At 45.7% G+C, this 25,201-nt stretch overlaps 1 protein-coding gene across 4 annotated transcripts in view; it reads right to left on the bottom strand.

Annotated features, from left to right (window-relative positions):
- The window catches only part of FAM135A (family with sequence similarity 135 member A), a 75,314-nt gene that overhangs the window by 11,147 nt on the left and 38,966 nt on the right, over positions 1 to 25,201 (bottom strand). For 3 of the 4 annotated variants that reach the window (XR_010306975.1, XR_010306976.1, XM_064164154.1), the window contains exons 8-15: positions 25,012 to 25,165; positions 21,217 to 21,294; positions 17,960 to 18,009; positions 14,107 to 14,262; positions 8,525 to 8,598; positions 6,827 to 6,981; positions 3,752 to 6,053; positions 1,322 to 1,482 (exon numbers count right to left, since the gene is read on the bottom strand). Coding sequence is in view for 2 of the 4 variants with exons in the window: in XM_064164154.1 (XP_064020224.1) it covers positions 1,322 to 1,482; positions 3,752 to 6,053; positions 6,827 to 6,981; positions 8,525 to 8,598; positions 14,107 to 14,262; positions 17,960 to 18,009; positions 21,217 to 21,294; positions 25,012 to 25,165 (3,130 nt within the window). In the remaining 2 variants the exon portion in view is untranslated. The remainder of the gene's footprint in view (positions 1 to 1,321; positions 1,483 to 3,751; positions 6,054 to 6,826; positions 6,982 to 8,524; positions 8,599 to 14,106; positions 14,263 to 17,959; positions 18,010 to 21,216; positions 21,295 to 25,011; positions 25,166 to 25,201) is intronic. The other variant, XM_064164155.1, reaches the window with a different exon arrangement.

Here is a 25,201-nt window from a genome sequence, read left to right as displayed (position 1 = left end):
GATAAAAGTCAATTAAAGAGCTCAGAGCTAGCTTAAGGAGCAAAGAATAAGGGCAAGCAGTAGGTATTTTGGTGGAATAAAAGGGCAGAGTGGGCTGTTAGCAGATAGATACATTTAGAGAGGTACCCAAACCAACAAATCACAGAGTATCTTTGGGTGGAAGAGACCCTCAAGATCACCCAGGTCCAACCTTTGTCCCAGCACTGCCAGGTCACCACTAGAGCACATCCCTAGCATTTCTCTACAGCAGCAGTCTTGTATGCTTTCAATTCATGAGCACCATTGCTGCCTTAATTACAGAACAAGGCTTTGATGCAAATCTGTTAGCAATGGGACAGAACTTGTATGAAGAACTCAGCACTTCAGGCTGCCTTGAGCAACCTGCCCTAGTGGGAGGTGTCCCTGCCCATACCAGGGGCTTGGAACTAGATGATCTTTAAGGTCTCTTCCAAGCCAAACCATTCCATAATTCTATTAAGTTGCTCAAGGCCTTGGTCTAGTGGGAGGTGTCTCTGCCCATACCAGGGAGTTGGAACTAAATGATCTTTAAGGTCCCTTCCAAGCCAAACCACTCTATAATTCTATTAAACTGCTCAAGGCCTTGGTCTAGTGGGAGGTGTCCCTGCCTATACCAGGGGGCTGGACCTAGATGATCTTTAAGGTCCCTTCCAAGCCAAACCACTCTATGATTTTACAATTCCAAGAGAAAATGGGTCTATGTGCATGAAAATTTTACTGAAGACAAATGTTACATAAACTTCTGAATTTAACTGATTCTGTGGAACAGGCTGCCAGGTGTAGTAGCAAAAAAGTCAGATTCCCATTCTATGGAACAGGCTGCCAGGTGTAGCAGCAGAAAGTCAGATTCCCATTCTGTGGAACAGGCTGCCAGGTGTAGCAGCAGAAAGTCAGATTCCCATTCTATGGAACAGGCTGCCAGGTGTAGCAGCAGAAAGTCAGATTCCCATTCTGTGGAACAGGCTGCCAGGTGTAGCAGCAGAAAGTCAGATTCCCATTCTGTGGAACAGGCTGCCAGGTGTAGCAGCAGAAAGTCAGATTCCCATTCTGTGGAACAGGCTGCCAGGTGTAGCAGCAGAAAGTCAGATTCCCATTCTGTGGAACAGGCTGCCAGGTGTAGCAGCAGAAAGTCAGATTCCCATTCTGTGGAACAGGCTGCCAGGTGTAGCAGCAGAAAGTCAGATTCCCATTTCCCTCCAGTGGCTATCTCAGAAAGGTTCCCTTCAGAGCTCAGATGACAAAAGCTAAACCCCAGGGGTAACCTGAACTGCTGTCTCACTCAGTATCACATTCCCCAGCCTACCATCCAGGCCATGGACACAGACTATGAGATGTATTCCTTCTTCTGAGCAGTCATCCTCTTCCATACTGAAATAAGGTATTGAAGAAGCCAGTTTGAAAACATCACTGTACATAAATCCAGGAAGTTTTAGTTGTTTCAATTCTTCTTTAGCCTGCAGGAAACTGGAACAAAACCATATTGACAATAAATCAAAATTTACTCACAGGGGTCTCCTAGGAGACAGTTTGCTACTTTATTCTTGCTTTGTCTTCTATGTAACTGACACAAAGGAAAACAGATTTAGCAATTCATTATCTTCAAGCCAGCTCCTCAAAATCTTTTTCACTGCAGCTTCCTACAGCCCTTTTTCCTGGGTAGCAAAATCCATCTATCAAGCTCTACTGACTCCTCCACTTTGAGCACCTCTGTGAACCCTGAGGGTTTCTGCAATCACTGGAAATCGTGGGTTAGCTCTGCTCTTGAGCAAGCAACAGCTTTGCTGAACTGCAGCAACAAGAAGCCAGCAATTAAAGCCAATCAGAAGTCGGGGCAGAGATTTCCAGTGACTTTTGGTAACCCTTGTCAAACTTAAAACCTATTTCCTAGCTCAGCAGAGAGCTGGAGCCAGGGCTGTAACTGCTCACCAGAAGTCCCTCTGGTAGGCTGAAGAACTGCTAACTTGATTCAGCAGAACTCAGACGCAGACCTCTGATCTTCTGCTTATTATCTGAGGATGTGCACTGTATGGTTTTTAACAGCTGAGCTCCCCATATGCTGAGTGTTCCTCCCTTTCTTCCCCTTCCCTTAGTTTTATTGTGTAGGACCTTCCTACCTCATTCACTGTGTATCAGCTTCCCTGCAGCACTTCAAACTTGATGCTTCTTCCCCTCCTTCTGTGTGCTCCCTCGCAGCCCCATGCTGTCCTCCATCCTTTCTACTTTTTGTTCTCTTTTCCCACTTAGCTCATTCCTCACTAACTGGCAAGAGAGAGCCTCAGTGAAGTCAGTCTCAACAGAAGCCACTGCAGTCAGTTGGTCTCACCACTCTGCAGCAGAAGTGACTTAGTTTGTACTCAAGGTCTCTCTCCTGAGCAGAATGTGCCAAGGTTGCTCTCTCCAGAGCAGATGGTGCCCTCCCCAACCTCAGTGATCCCACACTCCAGAAGACTCTGCTTTCCCCAAGGCCAACTCCTTGATTTTACTCCAAGTTCACTTTTAATGTTACAGAACAGCCTAAAAATAGTTCTCAGCTTTTCATCCCTTCCATTCCACACCAGTACCCACCCTCCAGCATTTCAGAAGCAGCTGCTCTGTCCACTTTAACCTGCTTTACTCCAGCACTGCTCAAAACTTTCTCCTGTTCTCAGCTGCTTACCATCATTTTTTTGCCTTTCTCTCTTTGGTTTTGCCTCTTTTCTAAGCTGCTTTCTGAGCACTGCAACACACAAAGCTGCCACACCTCATGCCCACACAGCTGCAGCATCCAAACTGCAGTGCACTGTGTTAGAGTCCTGTGCTCTCGGTTGGCTGTCTTAAGATTGAGAACTGAGGCTCCCATTGCACATCTGCTTCATTCAGCTCATTATTTGGACAACCTGTTACAGACTGATTTTGTTTTTAAACTCAAAGCACATCTTCTTATCATAGAATCAAGCAGGTTGGAAGAGAGCTCCAGGCTCATACAGCCCAACCTAGCACCCAGCCCTGGCCAGCCAACCAGACCATGGCACTAAGTGCCCCAGCCAGGCTTGGCTTCAACACCTCCAGCCACACAGACTCCACCACCTCCCTGGGCAGCCCATTCCAATGCCAATCACTCTCTCTGTGAAGAACTTCTTCCTAACATCCAGCCTATACTGCTGGATACAATGCTTATATTAACACTTTCCACTTCATAAAACATCATTTTTATGCTCAAAATTTTGCTTTACCACCAAAAAATTGATTGAAACTGGATGTTAGGAAGAAGTTGTTTGCAGTGAGGGTGATGAGACACTGGCACAGGTTGCCCAGGGAGGTTGTGGAGCACAGAAGCACAGAATGTGATGGAAGATCTTTCCAGTGAGGGTGGTAAGACAGGTTGTCCAGTGAGGTGGTGGAGCACAGAAGCAAAGAATGTGATCTTTGATCACATTCTTTGCTTCTGTGCTCCACCACCTCCCTGGAGGTGTTCAAGACCAGGTTGGACAAGGCCTTGAGTGACCTGTTCTAGTGGGAGGTGACCCTGCCTAAGGCAGGGGGTTGGAACTGGATGAGCTTTGAGGTCTCTTCCAATCTAAACCATTCTGTGAATTCAATGCTAAGACTCTTTCTGTCTGATCATCTAAAACATGATGCTGCTTGAGCAGGTGGAATCCAGGAGGCACATTCCAGGGGGCACTCTAAGCATGCTCCTTTCCCATAGCTACATCCCCTCCACCAGCCAACCCCTTAGTTTAAAACAATCACTTACGCTAACATTTGAGGTTTCGGAGAGCTTTCATACCAGCAAGCAGCCGAGGCTGAGCTGTAGGATGTGCTGCCTGGCTGCTGTGTAATTGCATCAGACCTAGTCCGTGCAGCACAGATCACGTTGCAAGGAGAGTCTCTCAGGGCAGAGGGGAAGGACAGACAGCCAGGAGCACAGACAGGAGGCACACTCATTCCATCTCGCAGGTGCCCGCCATCGATCCTTTCAGACCTCAGAGCTCTGTCTTCTGCTGAGCCATGATCCTGCTCAGCACTGACAGCTCCATCTAACAGGCTGTAGTCTGTTTCTTCATAATACCCATTTTCAATCATTTCTTGATCCTCCTCCTCCTCCTCCTCTTCCTCATCTTGCTGGGAAGAGCAAACCGTTTGCTTGGCGTACGTGTCCTTCTGCGGGCTAACAGGATTGCTGCTGTCCAGAGGCCAGATATCTGAAATGTCTGTGCTGCTTCGAGACCCAAAATAGTTTTCCACAAGCCCCTGCTTTACTATGTCAGTACTACTGGTTGGAGAAGGATTCTCAGTCCCAGTTTCACTCGGAGCTACTTCGGTCGTCTCCTTCGGTTCTAAAGGCTCGCTGTGTTTTCCTTCACTTGCTTCTCCAGCCTCAGGCGCTGCACTTGGAGCTGGAGAGCCTGAACCAGCAGACTGCTCACCCACACAGCCAGCTCCCAGGCTCAACTCAGCTCTTTCCTCTGCAGCCTTAGGCTCCCTTTCGGGACCCTGAGCAGCCTTGCAGGCTGTGCCAAGCTCTGCCTGCGGGCTGTAACTTCTTGCAGGGGCAGATGTGTCCTCACCTGCCACCGCTAAGCCTAAAAGATCCTTTGTTCCTGAGAGAGAGGAATGTACAGGCAGAGCTCTGTCACCCGAGCGCCCTGAAAGCGCAACGCACTCCTGCTGCGAAGCGCTGTTGCTTCTTCTGCTGTCACGGCATTTTGGCCAGTCCACCTCTCCCATATCTAACACCCTTTTGCTGTCACTTAGCTGGCACTCAGGTATTACAGAGATCTTTGAATTCTCCTCGGGTGACAGCTCGTCATCATCCGAGGGCAGGGAGTTGATGGATGTGAGGGATGATTGGATCTCGCTCACGGCGCTGGTGCTCTCCGTGCAGTGGCTCTCTAGCGCCGCTTTCACAGCACAGTCTGGCTTGAGTAAAAGCTGAGGAAATGCTCTCTCCCCGTTATGTGCACTTTGCCCTTGGACGTTGTCAAACACCTGGTCGGGGTTGGGGTGAGTCGCAAAGGAACTGGGTTCACTTTCTACCCCTGAGTCTGAAAACCTGGAGGAGGCGCAGGTTATGCTGACATCCGGTACCTTGGCGGCGTCGGCGCTGGCTGCAAGCTGACTTTCTTTGGTGGCAGGAGCAGCCTGATTGCTCTTCACTTTGGTCAGGATGTCACTGCTGTGTGGGACGTCTTCCTTTTCCAGCACTGCTTCCTGCTCTCCCAAAGTCAATGCATTTCCAGATTCCAAGGATTGGATGTTAGGTACCTGCAGGTTCCCTCCCTGTGCTCCATCGTGCGGAAGCTCAGCCCACGACCCGATGTGCACGGTGACCTTCTCCCCTTCATAGGGATCCTTAGCACTTGGTTTGACCTCAATTGTCCTGACTCCTGAGGGAGCTGGTTGACCTCCATGACAGCCTTCAAGTGTAGCTCTGGCCTGTAGAGCACTATCTGCCTGTAGAGCTCCAGAGCCAGGCTGGGAGATGGTAAGTCTACCAAACCCAGCCACGTTTTCACAGTGCAGGGGGCTAAGAGGACCTGGTTGGACACCTTCAGTCTTGGCAGCCTTCTCCTCAGATCCAGATGGCATAAATGGAAGTTCTCTTTGACTTATTTGCCTGCTGCAGGTCTTTGTATCACAAGGAAATGCACCTAATGCAGGGTCCAGCCCTTCACTGGCATTGGATGCAGTCCTGCCTTCTGAGCTTCGAGAGGCATCTTCCAGCGCTGCGCTTTTCAAACACTTGTAGCCCACTAAGACCACAGAGTCCTTAGAGTTCTGCTTCACAACTTTTTTTGTGGTTTCAGGTTTCATCGTTTTCATGAGCTTAGTAACCTTAACTTTGGATTTATTTGCATCTTCGTTCTTCCCTTTCAAAGTTTTTGTTAGCATCTTCTCACTTTCTGGATGCCAAAGGTTGGAGGCAGCTGCAGGTCTCATTTTCAGTTCAGGGCTAGTAAAACCAGCGACAAAACTTTCTTCAGCTTCAAATTTATCCAGTTTATTGGACTCTGACCTGGGGAGACTCTGAACTGCCAACCAGGGTACATCCACATCTTGCACCCAGGAGAAGAAAAAAAGAAAAAAGACTGCTTACAACAAGCTCATGCAGGTAACTGAAGCTGTAAACCACTAATTACAGAGCTCTATCAAGCCCTCAAAACTCAAAGTAAAGAAACATTTCTCCCACCCCTCTACTCTGCCCTAGGGAGACCACAGCTGGAGTATTCTGGGCTCCCCAGTTCAAGAGGGACAGGGAGCTACTGGAGAGTCTAACAGAGGCTACAAGGATGGAAGGACTGGTGCATGTCTGACGAGGAAAGGCTGAGCTCTAGGGCTGATTAGCCTGGAGAAGGGTGAGAGGGTATCTGATCAGTGTCTACAAATGTCTGAAGGGTAGGTGGCAAGAAGAAGGTGCCAGGCTCTTTCTGTGCTGCCCTGTGATAGGACAAGGCGCAATGGATGTAAACTGAGAAGGAATGGATGTCAAGGTGAGGGGGAACTTCTTTGCTGTGAGGGTGCTGGAGTTCTGGAGCAGGCTGCCCAGAGAGGTTGCAGAGTCTCCTTCACTGGAGACTTTCAAAAGCCACCTGGATGTGCTCCTCTGTGACCTGCCCTGAGTGATCCTGCTTGGGCAAGGGGGTTAGACTGGATGATCTCTGGGGGTTGCCTCCAACCCCCTATCATTCTATGATTTCCTAGCAGATAAACATCCCCTTGGAGCCAGAAAGAAACATATACATAGGAAAAAATACACCAGGCAGTGAGCTTTTACAGGGCTTTTTAACCCTCTCTTCAAAGAGAAAGCTGCACTGTGAGGTGAGTTTACCTTCAGTGATTGAATCCAAATAGCGATCTTCAAAGATGATAGGCAAGGAGTTCATATCTCCATCCAGTTCACTGCACTCGATGGGAAGGGGTGGAAGAGCACTGCAGAAAGAAGTGTTTTTGATGGCTGCACACATCTGTAGATGACTCTGAGCACTGCAAAAAGGAAAAAGAGTAGTCCTACATGAGAGAAGAACTGTTTGTTTTTACACCAACAGGCATCAGCAGCAGTTTAAATCACTTTATGAGAAGTTTTTTCTAACAGGCAGTTACTTAATAAGCTTTACAATCACAGAATCATAGAACCAAGCAGGTTGGAAGAGAGCTCCAAGCTCAGCCAGCCCAACCTAGCACCCAGCCCTGCCCAACCAACCAGACCATGGCACCAGGTGCCTCATCCAGTCTTCTCTTGAACACCTGCAGGGATGGCAACTCCACCACCTCCCTGGGCAGCCCATTCCAGTGCCAATCACTCTCTCTGCCAGGAACTTCCTCCTCACATCCAGCCTAGACCTGCCCTGGCACAGCTTCAGGCTGTGTCCCCTTCTTCTGGTGCTGGGTGCCTGGCAGCAGAGCCCAACCCCACTGGCTACAGCCTCCCTGCAGGCAGCTGCAGGCAGCAATGAGCTCTGCCCTGAGCCTCCTCTGCTGCAGGCTGCACCCCCCCAGCTCCCTCAGCCTCTCCTCACAGGGCTCTGCTCCAGGCCCCTCCCAGCCTTGCTGCCCTTCTCCAAACACCTTCCAGCACCTCAACATCTCTCTTGAATTGAGCAGCCCAGAACTGGACACAGCACTCAAGGGGTGGCCTGAGCAGTGCTGAGCACAGGGACAGAAGAACCTCCCTTGTCCTGCTGCCCACACTGCTCCTGAGCCAGCCCAGGATGCCATTGGCTCTGCTGCCCACCTAGGCACTGCTGCCTCATCTTCAGCTCTTCTCTCCCAGCACCCCCAGCTCCCTCTCTGCCTGGCTGCTCTCAGCCACTCTGGCGCCAGCCTGTAGTGCTGCTTGGGGTTGTTGTGGCCAAAGTGTAGAAGCCTGCACTTGGTGGCGTTACTTATAGTTTTTAATAGTTACTTAAGAGTAGCAGTTTAGTACTTTAGTAGTTACTTAATAGTTTCTTACATAACTGTCAGTAAAAAACAACAACTTCATATCTGTATTTGCAATCTGAGCTTCTCCCAACTTTTTACAGAGGATAGGCTACAAGAGTTGGGGCTCTTCAGCCTGGAGAAGAGAAGGCTTCCAGGAGACCCTGGAGTAGCCTTCCAGTATCTGAAGTGGGCTACAGATGGACAGGGGAGGGACTATTGACAAGGTCTTGTAATGACAGGACAAGTGGTAATGGGTTTAAACTGGCAGAGGAGAGATTGAAAGTGGATGCTAGGAAGAAGTTGTTCGCAGTGAGGGTGGTGAGACACTGGCACAGGCTGCCCAGGGAGGTTGTGGAGCACGGAAGCACCCGATGTGATCAAAGACCCCATTCTGTGCTTCTGTGCTCCACAACCTCCCTGGAGGTGCTCATGGCCAGGTTGGATGAGGCCTTGAGCAACCTCTTCTAGTGGGAGGTGTCCCTGCCTATGGCAGTGGGTTGGAACTGGATGAGCTTTGAGATCCCTTCCAGACTAAACCATTCTAAGTATTTTTGCAACCCACTACAATACTCCTCAAGATAAGCACATTGGATACTGTGCTACTTACTGTAGCTCCTGATAGGCAAGGGCAGCCTGCCTGGGATGCTCGAGACAGAAGAATGCCTCTGCAAACCTGCGCACCTGCAAGAGCCAAAAGGGAAGTTAGAACTCATTGTGTGTCCCATGCACTCTGGGAAAATCCACCAGCACTCCTCCACAGCAAGGTTACAACTTCTGTTTGGCCACATGGTTAGGCAGAGTGGGAGGGAAGAGGATGCCACAGACAAGAGCAGTGACTGAAAGGAGTGAGAGGGAGCGATATGAAATTCAGCTGCCTGCTGAAAACTTGATTACCAAGAAGTCAATCAATCAATCAATCAATCAATCAATCATCCCAATCAGGCTCAGCTGAAACAATAACACAAATATTAGGAGCTATGAGAAGAAAGGGAATGATTGAAGGACACTTCTGTGTGTGCTTGAGGATTACCTGCAGAAGTACAAACCCATTGGCCCCAAAATAGGGAGAACTGTGTCTCAGATTTTTCACTGAACATCTCCAGCCCACAGTAAGCTACTGGGCAAAAAACCATTCCCTTTGTAATCTTTCATGTAAAGCTTTTGAGTGCAGATGACAAAGACAATAACCAAATATATGCTGGTTATAAGCATTCCATTCACAGGCTCACAGGATATTAGGGATTGGAAGGGACCCAAGGAGATCATCGAGTCCAACCCCCCTGCTACAGCAGGACAATCCTATCTAACACAGATCACACAGGAACACATCCAGACAGGCCTTGAAAGGCTCCAGACAAGGAGACCACACAACCTCTCTGGGCAGCCTGTGCCAGGGCTCCAGCACCCTCAAAGGGAAAAAGTTATTCCTTCTGTTCCCATGCCACCTCCTCTGTTCCATCTTGCCCCCAGTGCCCCTTGCCCTGTCCTTGGCCATCTCTGAGCACAGCCTGGCTCCAGCCCTGCACATCTTTAGCACAGCACTGAGGGCAGCCCTCAGGCTTCTCTGCTCCAAGCTCCCAGCTCCAGCTCCCTCAGCCTGGCCTCACAGATGTTCCACTGCCTGCAGCAGCTTTGGGGCTCTGCACTGGACTCTTTCAAGCAGTTCCCTGAGGTCCTTCTTGAACTGAGGGGCCCAGAACTGGACACAACATTCCAGAAGTGGCCTCCCCAGGGCAGAGTAGAGTGGCATACAACAAAGACAATTTTACAGGTTAAAAGATGTATTTTAAACCACCTGCTGGTGGGGAGCAGACTGATCACTCATCTAAACTACTCACTTAAAAATGAGTAACACAGCATCAGGAACGTTGCCCAATCAGTAGGTGTCTATGGCTCAAGTTAAGAGCATGAAGGTGTTTCTCAGGAGGCAAGCAAGGTGGTTTGGACTTCAGAAGTGAGCATTCACATAAAGGAATTCTCTGCAGATGAGATCTTTAGAGTCCTGCCGCCCTCTCCAACAGAAAAGGAAGGCTTGGGGTATTTTTTGTTTGCAACAAACTTTGTTCACAATGAAGTAATTCTAGTGCCTTGGAAGGAAATCTCATTACCAGCTCCAGACAGCTCTTAGCCTAATAGCAATGGTATAAAAGGAGCTGAAAGCAAGCTCCAAAAGCCCACATAAATCAGTGTTATGGAGGGGAAAAAAAAGCCCCAAACAACAAACCAGCAGTAGCTGACTGTGTTTAATCACTGCTTAACTTACAGAAGGGCAGAGGCACTGGCTAGGAGGCTGCTGAAGAGGCTCTGCAGAACCACGAGGATCAGCTGGTGCTGCTGACTCAGGCTCTACCGACTTGGGCTGACTCCACAATGACTTTGCAGCAGGAAATTGTATCCATTGCCTCTAGACAGACTGCCATGGAATATGTACAGAGTGCCTGCATCTGCCAGTGAGTTCTCTTAGCTCTCAATTCCCAAGAAACTGAGAAGAATCAATTTGGACAAACACAGAATCGTTTTGGTTGGAAAAGACTTTTGAGTCCAACCATTCTCTACCTCTACCAAGGCTGGGGCCAAGCCATGGCCCTCAGCACCACACCTCTGCCTCTCTGAAACACCTCCAGGGATGGGGATTCAACCACCCCCTGGGGAGCCTATTTCACTTTTTGAGAACTCTTTCAGTCAAGAAGTTTCTTCTGATTTCCTACCTAAACCTCCCCTGGTGCAACTCAAGGCCATTTCTTCACATCCCATCACCTGTTCCTAAGAATAGACCAACACTCATCTTGCTCCAAGCCCCTTCCAGGGAACTGTAGAGTGAGGAGGTCCACCCTCAGCCTTTTTACCCCCCAGTCTAAACATCCTCAGTTCCCTCAACTACTCTTCACTCTTCTCCAGATCCTATACCAGCTTTGTTGCCCCTCTATGGACCCACTCCAGCATCAGAAGTGTCCTTGCAGTGAGTGCCCCACAACTGAACCCAGTCCTGCAGTTGTGGCCTCCTCTGCACCAAGCCCTTCCCTGCTGGGCAGCTTCCCAGCCACTCTGCCAAGCCTGTTCAGGGCACTGCTGTGCCCACAGTGCAGAACTCAGCACTTGGCCTTTTGCAGTCTCACTCCATTGGCCTTGTGCCATCGATCCAGCCTGCCCCTCTGTAGAGCCTTCCTACCCCCAAGGAGATCAAGACTGCCTCCTATCTTTGTGTCACCTGCAGAGCTAGTGAGGCTGAGCATGTTCAGACCTACCAGAAGATGTCAGTGTGGAACAGAGAGGTGAACCACTGCAGCATTCCAACTTTTCCTACTCTCAACACATCAGGCTCAGCACTCCCCTCAATAAACCAGAGCTGTGATGGATGTCTTAGCATACCCTAAAGCTCTCCTGTCTCAGTGGTGCTTAATATTCAAAGTACCTGACAATTAATTTCATATTTAAGGAAGGAAAACAAGAAGTAAAAATGTTAAAACAAGTGAAACCAAGAAGTAAAATTCTGAGAGAGTATTTTAAATTAGAAATAAATGTATTTCAACTTATTACTTAGAATAAATACAGTCCTGCATTAAAACCTCATTTTCAATCAACACTGCAGCAGAAGTAGCTGCTTGTAAGTCAGGTAGGTGCAAGTCATTGGACCAGGCACCAATACAGGTCAGGAGTTGTCTTGCTGGAAAGCAGCTCCATGGAGAAAGGCCTTGGCATGCCAGGGGACAGAAGTTCTCCACGGGACAGCAATGTGCCCTTGTGGCCAAGAGGGCCAATGGCATCCTGAGGTGCACCAAGAAAAGTGTCCAAAAGGTCTAGGGAGGTTCTTCTCCCCCTTTACTCTCACAGAATCACAGAATGAAGCAGGTTGGAAAAGACCTTCAAGATCATCGAGTCCAACCTATCACCTAAGCCTTCTAATTAACTAAGCCATGGCACTAAGTGCCTCGTGCAGCCTCCTCTTAAACACCTCCAGGGATGGGGACTCCACCACCTCCCTGGGCAGCCTATTCCAGTGACAATTACTCTTGCTGTGAAGAACCAACCAGACCATGGCACTAAGTGCCCCAGCCAGGCTTGGCTTCAACACCTCCAGCCACACAGACTCCACCACCTCCCTGGGCAGCCCATTCCAATGCCAATCACTCTCTCTGCCAGGAACTTCCTAACAACATCCAGCCTAGACCTGCCCTGGCACAGCTTCAGGCTGGGTCCCCTTCTTCTGGTGCTGGCTGCCTGGCAGCAGAGCCCAACCCCACCTGGCTACAGCCTCCCTGCAGGCAGCTGCAGACAGCAGTGAGCTCTGCCCTGAGCCTCCTCTGCTGCAGGCTGCACACCCCCCAGCTCCCTCAGCCTCTCCTCACAGGGCTCTGCTCCAGGCCCCTCCCCAGCCTTGCTGCCCTTCTCCAAACACCTTCCAGCACCTCAGCATCTCTCTCGAATGGAGGAGCCCAGAACTGGACACCGCACTCAAGGTTATAGCAACCCTCAAAATCTATCATCTCTAAAGAGTGGTAATACAAATCACAAATTGTTACACTAAGCACTACAAAAAAGGACCTAAAAATCAACCAACCAAAAGTCAAGGCTTAAATTTGGCATCTTCCTTAAATTAAAGGTTGCCTGAACTCATGGATGTTGGCTCCAGCTTCAGTGCAGGGTAGGCAGCCTGGTGGAGCTGTAGTTTCTTACCTACATTTTCTTTTACCTGCATTAGCAAAGCATTAACAGGAGCTCTTCATGTCTTGGGAGCACAGAAAATAAGTGTCACAGATGCAAATCACCCTTTGTAAAACTAATGATCATATTGCTGCTGCTCTTGAATCAGGTGGAATGTCCTTCTCAGTGCCATATTACTTCATTCTTAAGGAGTCAGCCTGCTTGCCCTTTGCTATCAGGCCCTAAATACAAAGTAAGTTTACAATTACCCATGTCCTGCATCTCCTTTTCAGCCCTTGATGTTTGGGGAGATAATAAAGTATCCAGTAACTGCAGCACTCAGTAAGCAAAAGCCACCAGACACTTCTTGCCACCATAAAAGAAGCTCAAGCTTGTTTCGAGCTGGGGTTGTTCAGCCTAAAGAAAAGAAGGCACCAGAGAGACCAGACAGTGGCCTGCCAGGACCTGAAAGAGGCCTTCAACAAGGCTAAAGAGGGACTGTTTGCAAAGGCCTGCAGGGATAGGATGAGGAACAATGGTTTGAAATGAGAGATTTAGATTGATGTTAGGAACAAGTTCTGCACCATCAGAGTAGTGAAACACTGGAAGAGCTTGCCCAGGGTTGAGGCTCCACCTCTAAACATATTCAAGGTGAGGCTCAACGGGGCTGTGGGCAACTTGATCTAGTTGAGGATGTCCCTGCTGACTGCAGAGGGGCTTGGACTGGATGAGCTTCAGAGGTCACTTCCAACCCAGAGCCTTCCATGATTCTATATATTCTCATTAACCAGACCTTAGAATGAGCTCTCTGTAAATGCTTGGACAAGAGAAATGCCTCCAGATCATCTCTTAAAATCATCTGTTCTCTAATGTGTGTGAGAGAAATGCAGAGGTGGTGAAGTCAGTAAACATTTGGGTTCATAACTGGGTATATTTCACTCTGAGAGTCAGTACTGCTGTGGTTTGCTATGTAGCAAGCCCCCAGCAACTTTATTTACACAGCTACAGATCAGCTGTCTGAGTAGCTATTCACTGGAGGTCTTTTTATACATTTGTACACACACTCACAGCTCTCCCTTACCAAAATCCCACTTAAGAGACTTTGCAAAGCTTGTGGAGGTCATAAATTCTTAATTGAGAAGGAGAAAAGACTTTGGCTTATGATGGAAGCAGGCAGCCTAAATGCAGCAGAGAAGTAAAATGCAGAGTGGGCAGCAGGGGTGGCTCCTGCAGAACAATATCTCATTCTGCACAAACAAATCTCATTGCACAGGCTGCAATTTGCCTTCTGAACTGCATTTCTGAATGAATTAGCTGGTTTGGAAACACAAATGATGTCATTTGCTGTATTAGATTCCAAGGAGAAGCTCTAACAACATGATGCACAAGCTAACAGATGCAGTCCAACAGCTCCCTTCATGACTGCAGTTTTCCTACCTAAAACTAGAAAAATGAGAAGCTGGAGTCTCACTCTGACAAAAATTGCCCTAACTGTGCCCCAGTAGGAGCATGGAGATGTCAGATGCTAAAGCCAGGGTCAATACTTACCCTCAAGGTGTGATGCTCTTGAGCTAGCAATGCTGTGACCTCCTCTTGCAAGGTAATGACCTCCAGAAATTGCCCCCAGAGAGCCATTAGAAGGGAGCAGAGCTGAGCAAGATTCATATTTATGAGTTCTGCCAGTTCATCAGGATTTTCCATTTTCTAAAGTCAGGAAAAAAGAGGTAAAAGATTAACAGATGAGACCACAATGTCCAGAGAAGAAGAAGAAGAAAGCAAAGTGAACTTTATCTTAGGGAGAATTTTAATGCACAAAGTCATTCCCAACTCAGAGCTCTTTTGTCTAAGGATCAGAACTGAATTAATCTGTGTTACAACACTAATAGATTGGTTTATGTTGCTTTAAAGAGTATCTGATTGTCTTGTAGGACTCCTGACCTTAAATTAAGGGTTCAATTACATTAAGAAACGTCTGACCTTGAATTGTAACTGTTGTTATCTTCTAACATGCAAAAGCCAGAGTGAGCCTGAAAGGAAGAGCAATCAGGCCCCAGAAAAATCGATCCTGGCTATGTCAGTCCAACTTTGGCACAATCATAACAGCTTCATAATGACATCTCCACCTCAGAGCAGTCACAAGAACACTCACACACCTACAGTCACTTTATGCATAATGGACAGGAGCCAACAGAGCTTGGCAGCCCAGAAGGCCAATAGCAAACCTGAGCTGCATCCAAAGCAGCGTGGGCAGAGATGGAGAGAGGGGATCCTGCCCCTGTGCTCTGCTGAGACCTCACCTGGAGTATTGTGTCCAGCTCTGGAGCCCTCAGCATATAAGAAAGACACAAATCTGATAAAGGAAGCCATGGAAATCATCAGGGGGCTGGAGAACCTCTGCTATGAGGGCAGGATGAGGGAGCTGGGGGTGTTCAGCCTGGAGAAGGCTCCAGGGAGACAGACCTAAGAGCAGCCTGCCAGTACCTGAGTGGGCTACAAGCAGGCTGCAGAGGGACTGTTTGCAAAGGGCTGCAGTGATAGGATATGGGAAAGTGGTTTGAAACGAGAGAAGATTTAGCTTGGATATTAGGAACAAGTTCTGCACCATGAGGATGGTGGAACACTGGAAGAGGTTGCCCAGGGAGGTGGTTGAGGCTCCCTCATTGGAGATATTCAAGGTGAGGTTGCACAGGGCTCTAAACAACCTGATCTAGTGGAGGATGTCCCTGCTGACTTGCAGGGGGTTGGACTGGATGAACTCTGCAGTTCCCTTCCAACCCAAACCATTCCAGGATTCTGGGACAATCAGAAAGTAAAAACAGTAAAGATCCAGCTCTGGTAATATTAAAGAGCAGGGAGAAGAAAGGAGTGCAAATATCCAAACACCAATTCAGCAGGAAAGAGTGGAAATTGTCACTCCTGGCAACAACTGCACCCAAAAAAAAGAAGATGGAAAAATAGAAACACACCTTAGCAAGCTAAGGGAGAAAGTGAAGAGTTCACAGGAGGTATGTAAACACAGAAACCCTTTTCATCATAGTCATGGAATCATTCTGGTCAGAAAAAACTCTTCAGACCATCAAGCCCACCTATTACCTAACTATGAAGGCTGGTGCTAAACCATGTCCCTCAGCACCACATCTCTGCCTCCCTGAAACAGAGATGGGGATTCAACCACCTCCCTAGGGAGCCTCTTCTACTCTTTAGGAACCCTTTCAGTGATGAAGTTTCTTCTAACACCCAACTTAAACCTCCCCTGGTGCAACTTGAGGCCATTTGCTCTCATTCTGTCCTTTGTTCCAAGGGAGAAGGGACCATGACCCATCTTGCTCCAACCTCCTTTCAGGGAGTTGTGGAGAGTGAGAAGGTCTTCCCTCCGCCTCTTCCTCTCCAGCCTAACCAACCTCAGGTGATCCTCCTCACCAGCCCTGTCCTCCAGACCCTTCAGCAGCTTTGCTGTCTTCCTCAGGACCTGTTCCAGCACCTCAATGTCTTTCTTGTAGAGAGGAGACCAAAACTGAAAGCACTCTTCAAGATGTGGCCTGATCAGCGCTGAGTAGAGGGGACAATCACTTCCCTGGTCCTGCTGCTTGTACTGTTGCTGATCCAGCCCAGAATGCTGTTGGCTTTCATAGAGAAGACTGTCAGCTGCCCCCAGGGAGCTAACTGTTAGCTCTGTCTCCAGTGACACAAGTCATTTGCTTTCAAGGCCAGGTCCTTGCACTTAGCTACTACTGCAGCAGCGAGGGTCAGGCAGCTGCTGTTCAGAAGCCAGGCAGATGGCTCACTCAGCAGCAAAGCATGGACAACCTCCCAGAGAAGTTCTACAACCTGTGCTTTAAGCCATGCTGTCACCACTGATTCAGCTGCTCAGCTGGGGCTAGCTGTGACTAAGAGGAGAGGAGACAAATCTAAGCTGAGGCAGACAGCTGTTTCCTTCGTGCAGGGAAAACAGGAGACAGCATCAGGAGGCCTGCCAGAGGAGAGGATGACTTGGAGAATCTGCTTTTGGGCAACCTACTACTACTGTTTCACCTTCTCTCTTTGTTATTTGAGACTATCAAAAGGAAAGAACTCAACATTCGAAATGCAGAGAAGTAAAAATGTGATTTTTATTCTATGTAATGCACCTTTCTAGGCTCTTCAGCTTCCTGACAGAAAAAGGTCACTGTGCCTACTACTGACATGCCAAGCCCCCAACTCACTTAGTGAAGCTTTGGAGGTAGCTGAGCAATTTCACAGAATGGCTCAGGCTGGAAGGGAGCTCAGAGATCATCTACTCCACCCTCTTCTGCATGGGCAGGGACACCTCTCAGCTAGGCTCAGCTGCTCAAGTACTCATCCAACCTGGCCTTCAACACCTCCAGAGAAGAGGCATTCAAAACTCCCCTGGGCAACCCATCCCAGTGTCCCACCACCCACATATTAGGATCCTTAGCTCCAGTCTAACACTGCTCTGCCTCAGCTTCAAACCATTCCCCCATGGCCTGTCTCTAGACACCCTCAGGAAAAGTCCCTATGCAGCCTCCCTGTAGGATCCACATCTTGAGTACTGTGTTCAGTTCTGGGCTCCTCAATTCAAGAGAGGCTGTAGCCAGTGGGGTTGGGCTCTGCTGCCAGGCAGCCAGCAACAGAAGAAGGGGACACAGCCTCAAGCTGTGCCAGGGCAGGTCTAGGCTGGATGTTGTTAGGAAGTTGTTGGCAGAGAGAGTGATTGGCATTGGAATGGGCTGCCCAGGGAGGTGGTGGAGTCTGTGTGGCTGGAGGGGTTGAAGCCAAGCCTGGCTGGGGCACTTAGTGCCATGGTCTGGTTGGTTGGGCAGGGCTGGGTGCTAGGTTGGGCTGGCTGAGCTTGGAGCTCTCTTCAAACCTGCTTGATTCCATGTGTCTATGATTACATCATTCCTTCAGATATTGGAAGGCAGCTCCTAGGTCCCCCTGGGGCCTTCTCCTCTGCAGGCTGCACCCCGCAGCTCCCTCACTCTGTCCTCACAGCAGAGCTGCTCCAGCCCTTGGATCATCTTTGTGGCCTCCTCTGGCCACACTCCAGCAGCTCTGTGTCCTTCTGCTGGAGACACCAGAACTCGAGGCAGGATTGGAGGTAAGGTCAGAGCAGAGCAGAGCCAAGGGGCAGGATCCCCACTCTCTTACCCTGCTCCCCACACTGCTCTGGCTGCAGCACAGCACACAACTGCCTGCTGGGCTGCAGGAGCGCACTGCTGGCTCATGGGGAGCTGCTCAGCAATCAATGCACCCAAGTTTCTTCCTTCATCTGAAATAAATGTTGGCAAAAGCCACTCAGTATTACCACTGGCACAAAGTGTTTCTTCCCAAGCTGTCCATGAAATTAGCCTACTCTCCTTTTCTAGTTACTTCACGTGGAAAGGAAGACATAAACTGGTACCTTTACTTCTTCACACAGTTCTGCAAGGCGAACTTCTACATCTATGTTTTCTGAAAGGTGAGAGGATAGAGCCATTGAAAAATGCACTTTCCAAGCTGCAGAGTAAAACCAGTTGTCCCACAAACCAATTTTACAAGGTGAAAACGACCCCAGCAGGTAAAACCTGAAGCCACATTAAGTGCCTGTGTCATCCTTAAGTCAAGTAACTCCTAAACTCTTATTAAAACCATTCCATAGCCATTTCTGAGCTTGAAGGCAGAGCACAAGCAACGAAAATATGGGTTGCAGTTGAGTATCAAGATCACTCTCCATGATACCCTGTCAAGGATCCCAATTTTTCCCTTCACAATTAGACTACACTTTAGATTTTACAGCTGGCAATGATCTGCTGAGACAATTTCTTGTCTATTGCCAATTAGACCAAGCTAATGCAGCTCCTCTTCTACCTCAGATTTTCCAGAGATGCCTTTTTCCAACACCATTTCTCTACAGGTAGGTTTATTTACCTCTGCCAATTTAAGTAACATTCTTTAATTGACTGAGGAATTCCATTTAGGAATTCTTTAATTGCCTGAGTGACTCTAATTCAGTCCAACAAAACTCCTCTCTAACCAATCTTTCTCTCAGTGTTAAGAGCAAATGGAATTTGTGTGGTGTGGCAGCTTAGACTGGATCTGACACTTGGGGGATTTAGTTATAAAGAAAAGAGATCTATTACTTCATGTAAGACCTTCCTCCTTGCTAATCATCCCTGCTCTACTTAAAGGATCTGTTTAATTAAAGAACAGTTTGGTACTGTGTTTTGATTCCCTTCTACAGTTAACAAGGGAAGGGCTCCATCTTCAGAATTGAGTAAAAAGCATTCAGCCTGGGGCCATGATCAACCTGCTCTAGTGCAGGTGTCCCTGCCCATGGCAGAGAGGTTGGAACTAGATGACCTTTGAGATCCCTTCCAACCCAAACCTATCTAAGATTCTATGATGTATAAACCCTAAAACTGTCTCTAACAATTTCTCCTTCAATTAATGTTGGAAATGTAGTATTAAAATTGTCTCTAACAACTTTTTCTCCTTCAATTAATGTTGGAAGTGTAGTATTAAAATTGTCTCTAACAACTTTTTCTCCTTCAATTAATGTTGGAAGTGTAGTATTAAAACTGCCTCTCACAACTATTCTTCCTTCCATCCATGTAGGAAGTGTAGTATTAAAACTGCCTCTCACAACTATTCCTCCTTCCATCCATGTAGGAAGTGTAGTATTAAAACTGCCTCTCACAACTATTCCTCCTTCCATCCATGTAGGAAGTGTAGTATTAAAACTGCCTCTCACAACTACTCCTCCTTCCATCCATGTTGGAAGTGTAGTATTAAAACTGCCTCTCACAACTATTCCTCCTTCCATCCATGTAGGAAGTGTAGTATTAAAACTGCCTCTCACAACTATCCCTCCTTCCATCCATGTAGGAAGTGTAGTATTAAAACTGCCTCTCACAACTATTCCTCCTTCCATCCATGTAGGAAGTGTAGTATTAAAACTGCCTCTCACAACTATTCCTCCTTCCATCCATGCAGGAAATGTAGTATTAAAACTGCCTCTCACAGCTATTCCTCCTTCCATCCATGCAGGAAATGTAGTATTAAAACTGCCTCTCACAACTATTCCTCCTTCCATCCATGTTGGAAGTGTAGTATTAAGGAAGAAACCAACAATGTTTCAGGGAAACATTCACTAACAAACTGCCTTGAAACCTGCAACAACAAATTTGGGATAGAGCTGATGAAGGAAGCTTTGCTGAATGGCAGCAGCACATTTACTTGGACTTGTCTAGGGATTGGCACCAGCTAAATGTGGGCAGTTTGTGCTGATTTTCACCTAATTGCACCCATTATAATGAAGGTTAAGCCTCATGCCAAAGCAGCTCATACAACCTTCTGAGAAACCACCCAAACTGCAGCAGTGCCTCAAGTTTGCAACATATTGCAAAGATACCAACACCTCTATTAGCTCAGTGCTACTTGATCATTACTCTGATAATTAATTATGAAACCAATTGAAGGCAGGATACAACTTTTGGTGTGTTTGTTGCCACACAGATTGTGCCACTAGGGAAAACAAAAATGATTTCTTTTTATTTCTGAGGCAGGTTCTTGACCTGATTTGCAAGCTCCAGAGATTTAAGTATCATTGTTTAATTGTCCAAGAATTCTGATTTAGTCAAATAAAACTGTTCATTATTCTACCTTATTTGTCATGCTGTGAGTGAGAACAGGCATTGAGCAACATTTAAAACTCTGATTTTTTAGGCAAAATCCCAAACTACAACTTTATATTAAAATAAAAGACAGATTAGAGACAATGCAAGACAAAAGGGAACAAAATACTAACATTCTACAGCAGCAATGCTCAACTCAGCAAGCAGCTGATGCAGCTTTGCTGGCTCTGCTAGAAATTGGGGTTTTTTGATCTCTAAAACAAACCCAAAACACATTTAAGAGATGATGCAGCTGATGACCTACCATGAGACTGAACTGCTGTTTTATTATTGTCCCATCACAAACTTTACCAGCACTGGCACCTTCTGCCCAGCACCAGGCCACCTTTCAAAGGGAGTAACTTGGATAAGGACCAATTCACCTTAAGCTTTGAGTATATCTTGGGTTATGTTTGGAAGAATTGAGCTTTGAGAGATCAGGAGTGACCTGTAAGATTTCTCAGGAAGTAAAGGTATGAATCTAATTGAGCCTGTGATGAATTAAATGAAATGACAAGGAAGGCTGCTGAGACACTGCTTGCCCAGGGAGCTTGTGGATGCCCCTTCCCTGGAGGCTGGATGAAGCCTTGTGCAACCTGGGCTAGTGGGAGCTGTCCCTGCCTATGGCAGGGGGGTTGGAATTGGATAATCTTTAAGGTCCCTTCCAACCTCAATCCCTTTATAAATCTATGAATCTCTAATTTTCATCTGTTTTGATGGTGACAACTGACTGAAATCTCGACCTGTTTAGAAAAGCAGGACAACAATAAACCCAAAAGCAGTCATAATTCCTCATTTTAGTAGCTGCATTTAATGATCTAAGCCTGGAAATAACTCAGTTCTGCAGACTTCTGAGCTCAGCAGACATTGGCTGCAGCTGAAAAGTGAAAAGAGCATTCCTATTTCCCAACCAAAGTAATATTTGCTAGGATTAAGGAGAAGAAGAGCTGTGATATTATTAGTACAAATCTGAGGGGTTATATCCCCCCCTGCTTTGCCAACATACCTAGGTAGGCGTCTCTCTGGGTTCGTGGATACTTTCTTCTGAGAAGGCGTTCATAAAGGACCTGCATGCTGGCCTTGGCTAGTTACAGGGATTGCACACACATCACTAGTTACTACACTCCTCCTCTTTTTTCCATCTCTGATTTATTATTTGCCTTTAAAGTTAGTAAAGAAAGCTTATTGCTAGCCTAGCAAATAGTGCAGTTAGAGCAGTACACGAAAGCATAGAGTCCTGCTGTAGTTTCTCGATTAGGCATGACTCAAGATACAGATTTAAGCAGCAGGTTTTTTATTCCCTCAACCCAACAGCAGCTTCATTTACACTCAGTGAATCCAACATTTGTCTGCACATGCTTCTGCAAAATCACTGTCCTGGCTTAAAACGATGGGGCAGAGCAATAGGAAAGCAAGTGGAGGAAACACTGTTAGAGAGGTGTTTATTCTAGAGCACAACAGGAACATAAATGGTGCTGCTGGGACTTAAAGAGCATTTGAGATTCTCCTCTGCAACGCTCACTTGAACTTCAGACATCAAAACCCCACTACAAAGCAGTTGATTTACTTTAAAAAGTGAAAAAAGAAACAAAAAAAATCAATGCAATTTCTAAATCAAAATGTTAAAACCAATGCCATTTCTGAATCAAAATGGAAAAAATCAATGCCATTTCTAAACCAAAATATTAAAATCAAGGTAATTTCTGAATGAAAGTGAAAAAAACCCAATGCAATTTCTAAATCAAAATCTTAAAATCAAGGTAATTTCTGAATGAAAATGAAAAACTCAATGCAATTTCTAAATCAAAATATTAAAATCAAGGCAATTTCTGAATGAAAGTGAAAAACTCAATGCAATTTCTAAATCAAAATATTAAAATCAAGGCAATTTCTGAATGAAAGTGAAAATATCAATGCAATTTCTAAATAAAAATCTTAAAAATCAAGGGAATTTCTAAATGAAAATGTAAAAATCAAGGCACTTTCTAAGTCAAAATCTAAAATATCAATGCAATTTCTAAGTAAAATTAGATACAGTGATAAAAAATCATCCATTTTCTAAATCAGAATTTTAAAATGCACTTTCTAAATCAAAATCTAAACAATCAGTGCAATTTCTAACTAAAAATTCTATAGCATTTCTGACTAAAAATTCAAAATCAGTGTTATTTCTAACTAAAAATTCAAAATCAAAGCAATTTCTAACTATAAAATTCAAAATTTGTGCAATTTCTGACTAAAAATTCAAAATCAAAGCAATTTCTAACCAGAAATTTGGTATCAGTGCAATTTCTAACTAAAAATTGAAAATCAGTTCAATTTCTAACTATAAAATTCAAAATCTGTGCAATTTCTGACTAAAAATTCAAAATCAGTGCAATTTCTAACTAAAAATTCAAAATCAAAGCAATTTCTAACCAGAAATTTGGAATCAATGCAATTTCTAACTAAAAATTTAAAATCAGTGCAATTTCTAACTAAAAATTCAGAATCAAAGCAATTTCTGACTAAAAATTCAAAATCAAAGCAATTTCTAACTAAAAATTCAAAATCAAAGCAATTTCTAACTAAAAATTCAAAATCAAAGCAATTTCTAACCAGAAATTCGGAATCAATGCAATTTCTAACTAAAAATTGAAAATCAGTGCAATTTCTAACTAAAAATTCAAAATCAAAGCAATTTCTGACTAAAAATTCAAAATCAAAGCAATTTCTGACTAAAAATTCAAAATCAAAGCAATTTCTAACTAAAAATTCAAAATCAAAGCAATTTCTAACCAGAAATTTGGTATCAGTGCAATTTCTAACTAAAATTTGAAAATAAGTGCAATTTCTAACTATAAAATTCAAAATCTGTGCAATTTCTGACTAAAAATTCAAAATCAGTGCAATTTCTAACTAAAAATTCAAAATCAAAGCAATTTCTAATCAGAAATTTGAAATCAGTGCAATTTCTAACTAAAAAATTCTTCTACACAATCTCTGACTAAAAATTGAAAAAGCAAATCCTAGCTAAAAATTGAAAATCAAAGCAATTTCTAACTAAAAATTGTAGAAAATTTCCAATTAAAAATTGAAAATCAAAGCAATTTCTAAGTATAAATTCAAAATCAGTGCAATTTCTAACTAAAAATTCCATACAATTTCTAACTAACCACTCAAAATCGATGCAATTCCTAGCTAAAACCTCAAAACCTCTGGGAAGTGCTGAATGAAACTGCAAACTGCAGCAAGTGTGTGCTGTGTGAGAGCCTCAGGTGCCTTGCAGACCTCAGAGCAACACAACTCCTTTTCTTTTCCCTGCTGATGGATGTTAGAGGCATTAGCGTTAATGGCAGGCGTTAGTTATGTGAAGGAGCAAAAGGTGAACAACAACAGCAGCAGCATTAATATTGCCATTTTTAGTCTTTTTTCCCTCCTTCTATCTATTCTCCCAATCAATGCATATAACAAAATAACTGAAATAAATGAAAAACAGAAAAGTTTAGAGGTAAGAAAACAAAAGTCATTATCAGCAAAGGCTTAAAAACCAAGGAAAATAAACCCAACCCCCAGGGGAAACAAAGCATCAGCTGAGTATGTGCAGTGAATGGTAAATGGAAAGTGTCATTTTCTCTGCAGAGATGAATTTTGGGGCATTTCTCTTCTAGCTTCCGTTCCAAAGGCAAGCTCAAGTTCTCACAGAATGACAAAAAAGTCTAACTCGAGTTCTGCTGAAACTTCCCCAAATGGTTTTGGTGACTTTAACGAGGTTTTAAAGATGCAGCCCCCACCTGCAGTACTGTGTTCAGTTCTGCTGCCTCCAGAGGAAGAGGGACATGGAATTGTTGGGAGTGGGTCCAGAGGAGGCCATGAGGATGATTAGAGGGCTGGAGAACCTCTGCTATGGGACAGGCTGGGAGAGTTGGGGTTGTTCAGCCTGGAGAAGAGAAGGCTCCAGGGAGACCTTAGAGCAGCTTTCCAGTACCTGAAGGGGCTACAATAAAGCTGGGGAGGGACCTTTTATACAAGGGCTAGGAGTGACAGGACAGGGGCGAATGGGTTGAAGCTTGAGCAGGGCAGATTTAGATTGGAAGAAGAAATTCTTTCCATGAGGGTGGTGAGACACTGGCACAGGTTGCCCAGGGAGGCTACAGATGCTCCTTCCCTGGAGGCATTCAAGAGCAAGGTGGAGAAGGCCTTGAGTAACCTGGGCTAGAGGGAGGTGTCCCTGGCCATTGTGGGAGCTTTGGAACTAGATGATCTTTAAGATCCCTTTCAACTCAAACCACTTTATGAAACACCTTCTCTGAAAGCATACTTTGACTACCCATTTGGTTTAGAAACAGTTCTCTCTATTCAGAGCTTTCTCTAATTCTTAGCTAAGGAAGTCTGATTAAAAAGTTAGACCCCGAACTGAGCAAGCAGCAGATTTCTTCCTGTAGGTCTTATTTTTTTCCTTATAATTTCCTGCTCAGACCAAAGCTTGCAGAGTTTCAATATCTACAGAAATATACAAAGTTTCCTTATAACAAACAACTGCAGCTTATTAGCCTCTTTCTCACCACTACAAAGTGGTTTGAAAGAAGAGGGCAAATCAAGACCAATAAGGCAAAATAAATCATGTATTTGCCTAAATTCAGGCTCTTATCTCCTGGTTTTATCCCTAATGTGACAGGTCTTTTTTAGTTCTTTTTTTCCCCCTCCCTTATTATTCCAGCTCAATTAAAAAGATGCACAAGAGGTATGAAATCCATGCCAGATTAGCCTAGGAGAGGGAAGGTCGACAGGAAAGTGACCTATGTCAGTAAATTCAACATACCCAGTTCAATACGGTGGGAAGAGGGCAGCTCCTTGGTTACCATGAGGAAATAGCTGTGCAAGCCTTTGAAAGCAAGCAGCAGACTGGCACAGAGGGTATAGTGGAAATTATAGGCATGGCTGAGGAAAGACTCTGAAATGACAAAGCTGCAACCCTAAAAAAAGGAAAGAAAAAACAAAGAAGGCAGGAG

Source organism: Pogoniulus pusillus, chromosome 25, assembly GCF_015220805.1.
Source record: "Pogoniulus pusillus isolate bPogPus1 chromosome 25, bPogPus1.pri, whole genome shotgun sequence".
Classification (NCBI taxonomy): Eukaryota; Metazoa; Chordata; class Aves; order Piciformes; family Lybiidae; genus Pogoniulus; species Pogoniulus pusillus.
The sequence above is the reverse complement of the archived record's forward strand: the minus strand, read 5'-3'. Positions and strand labels throughout refer to the sequence as shown.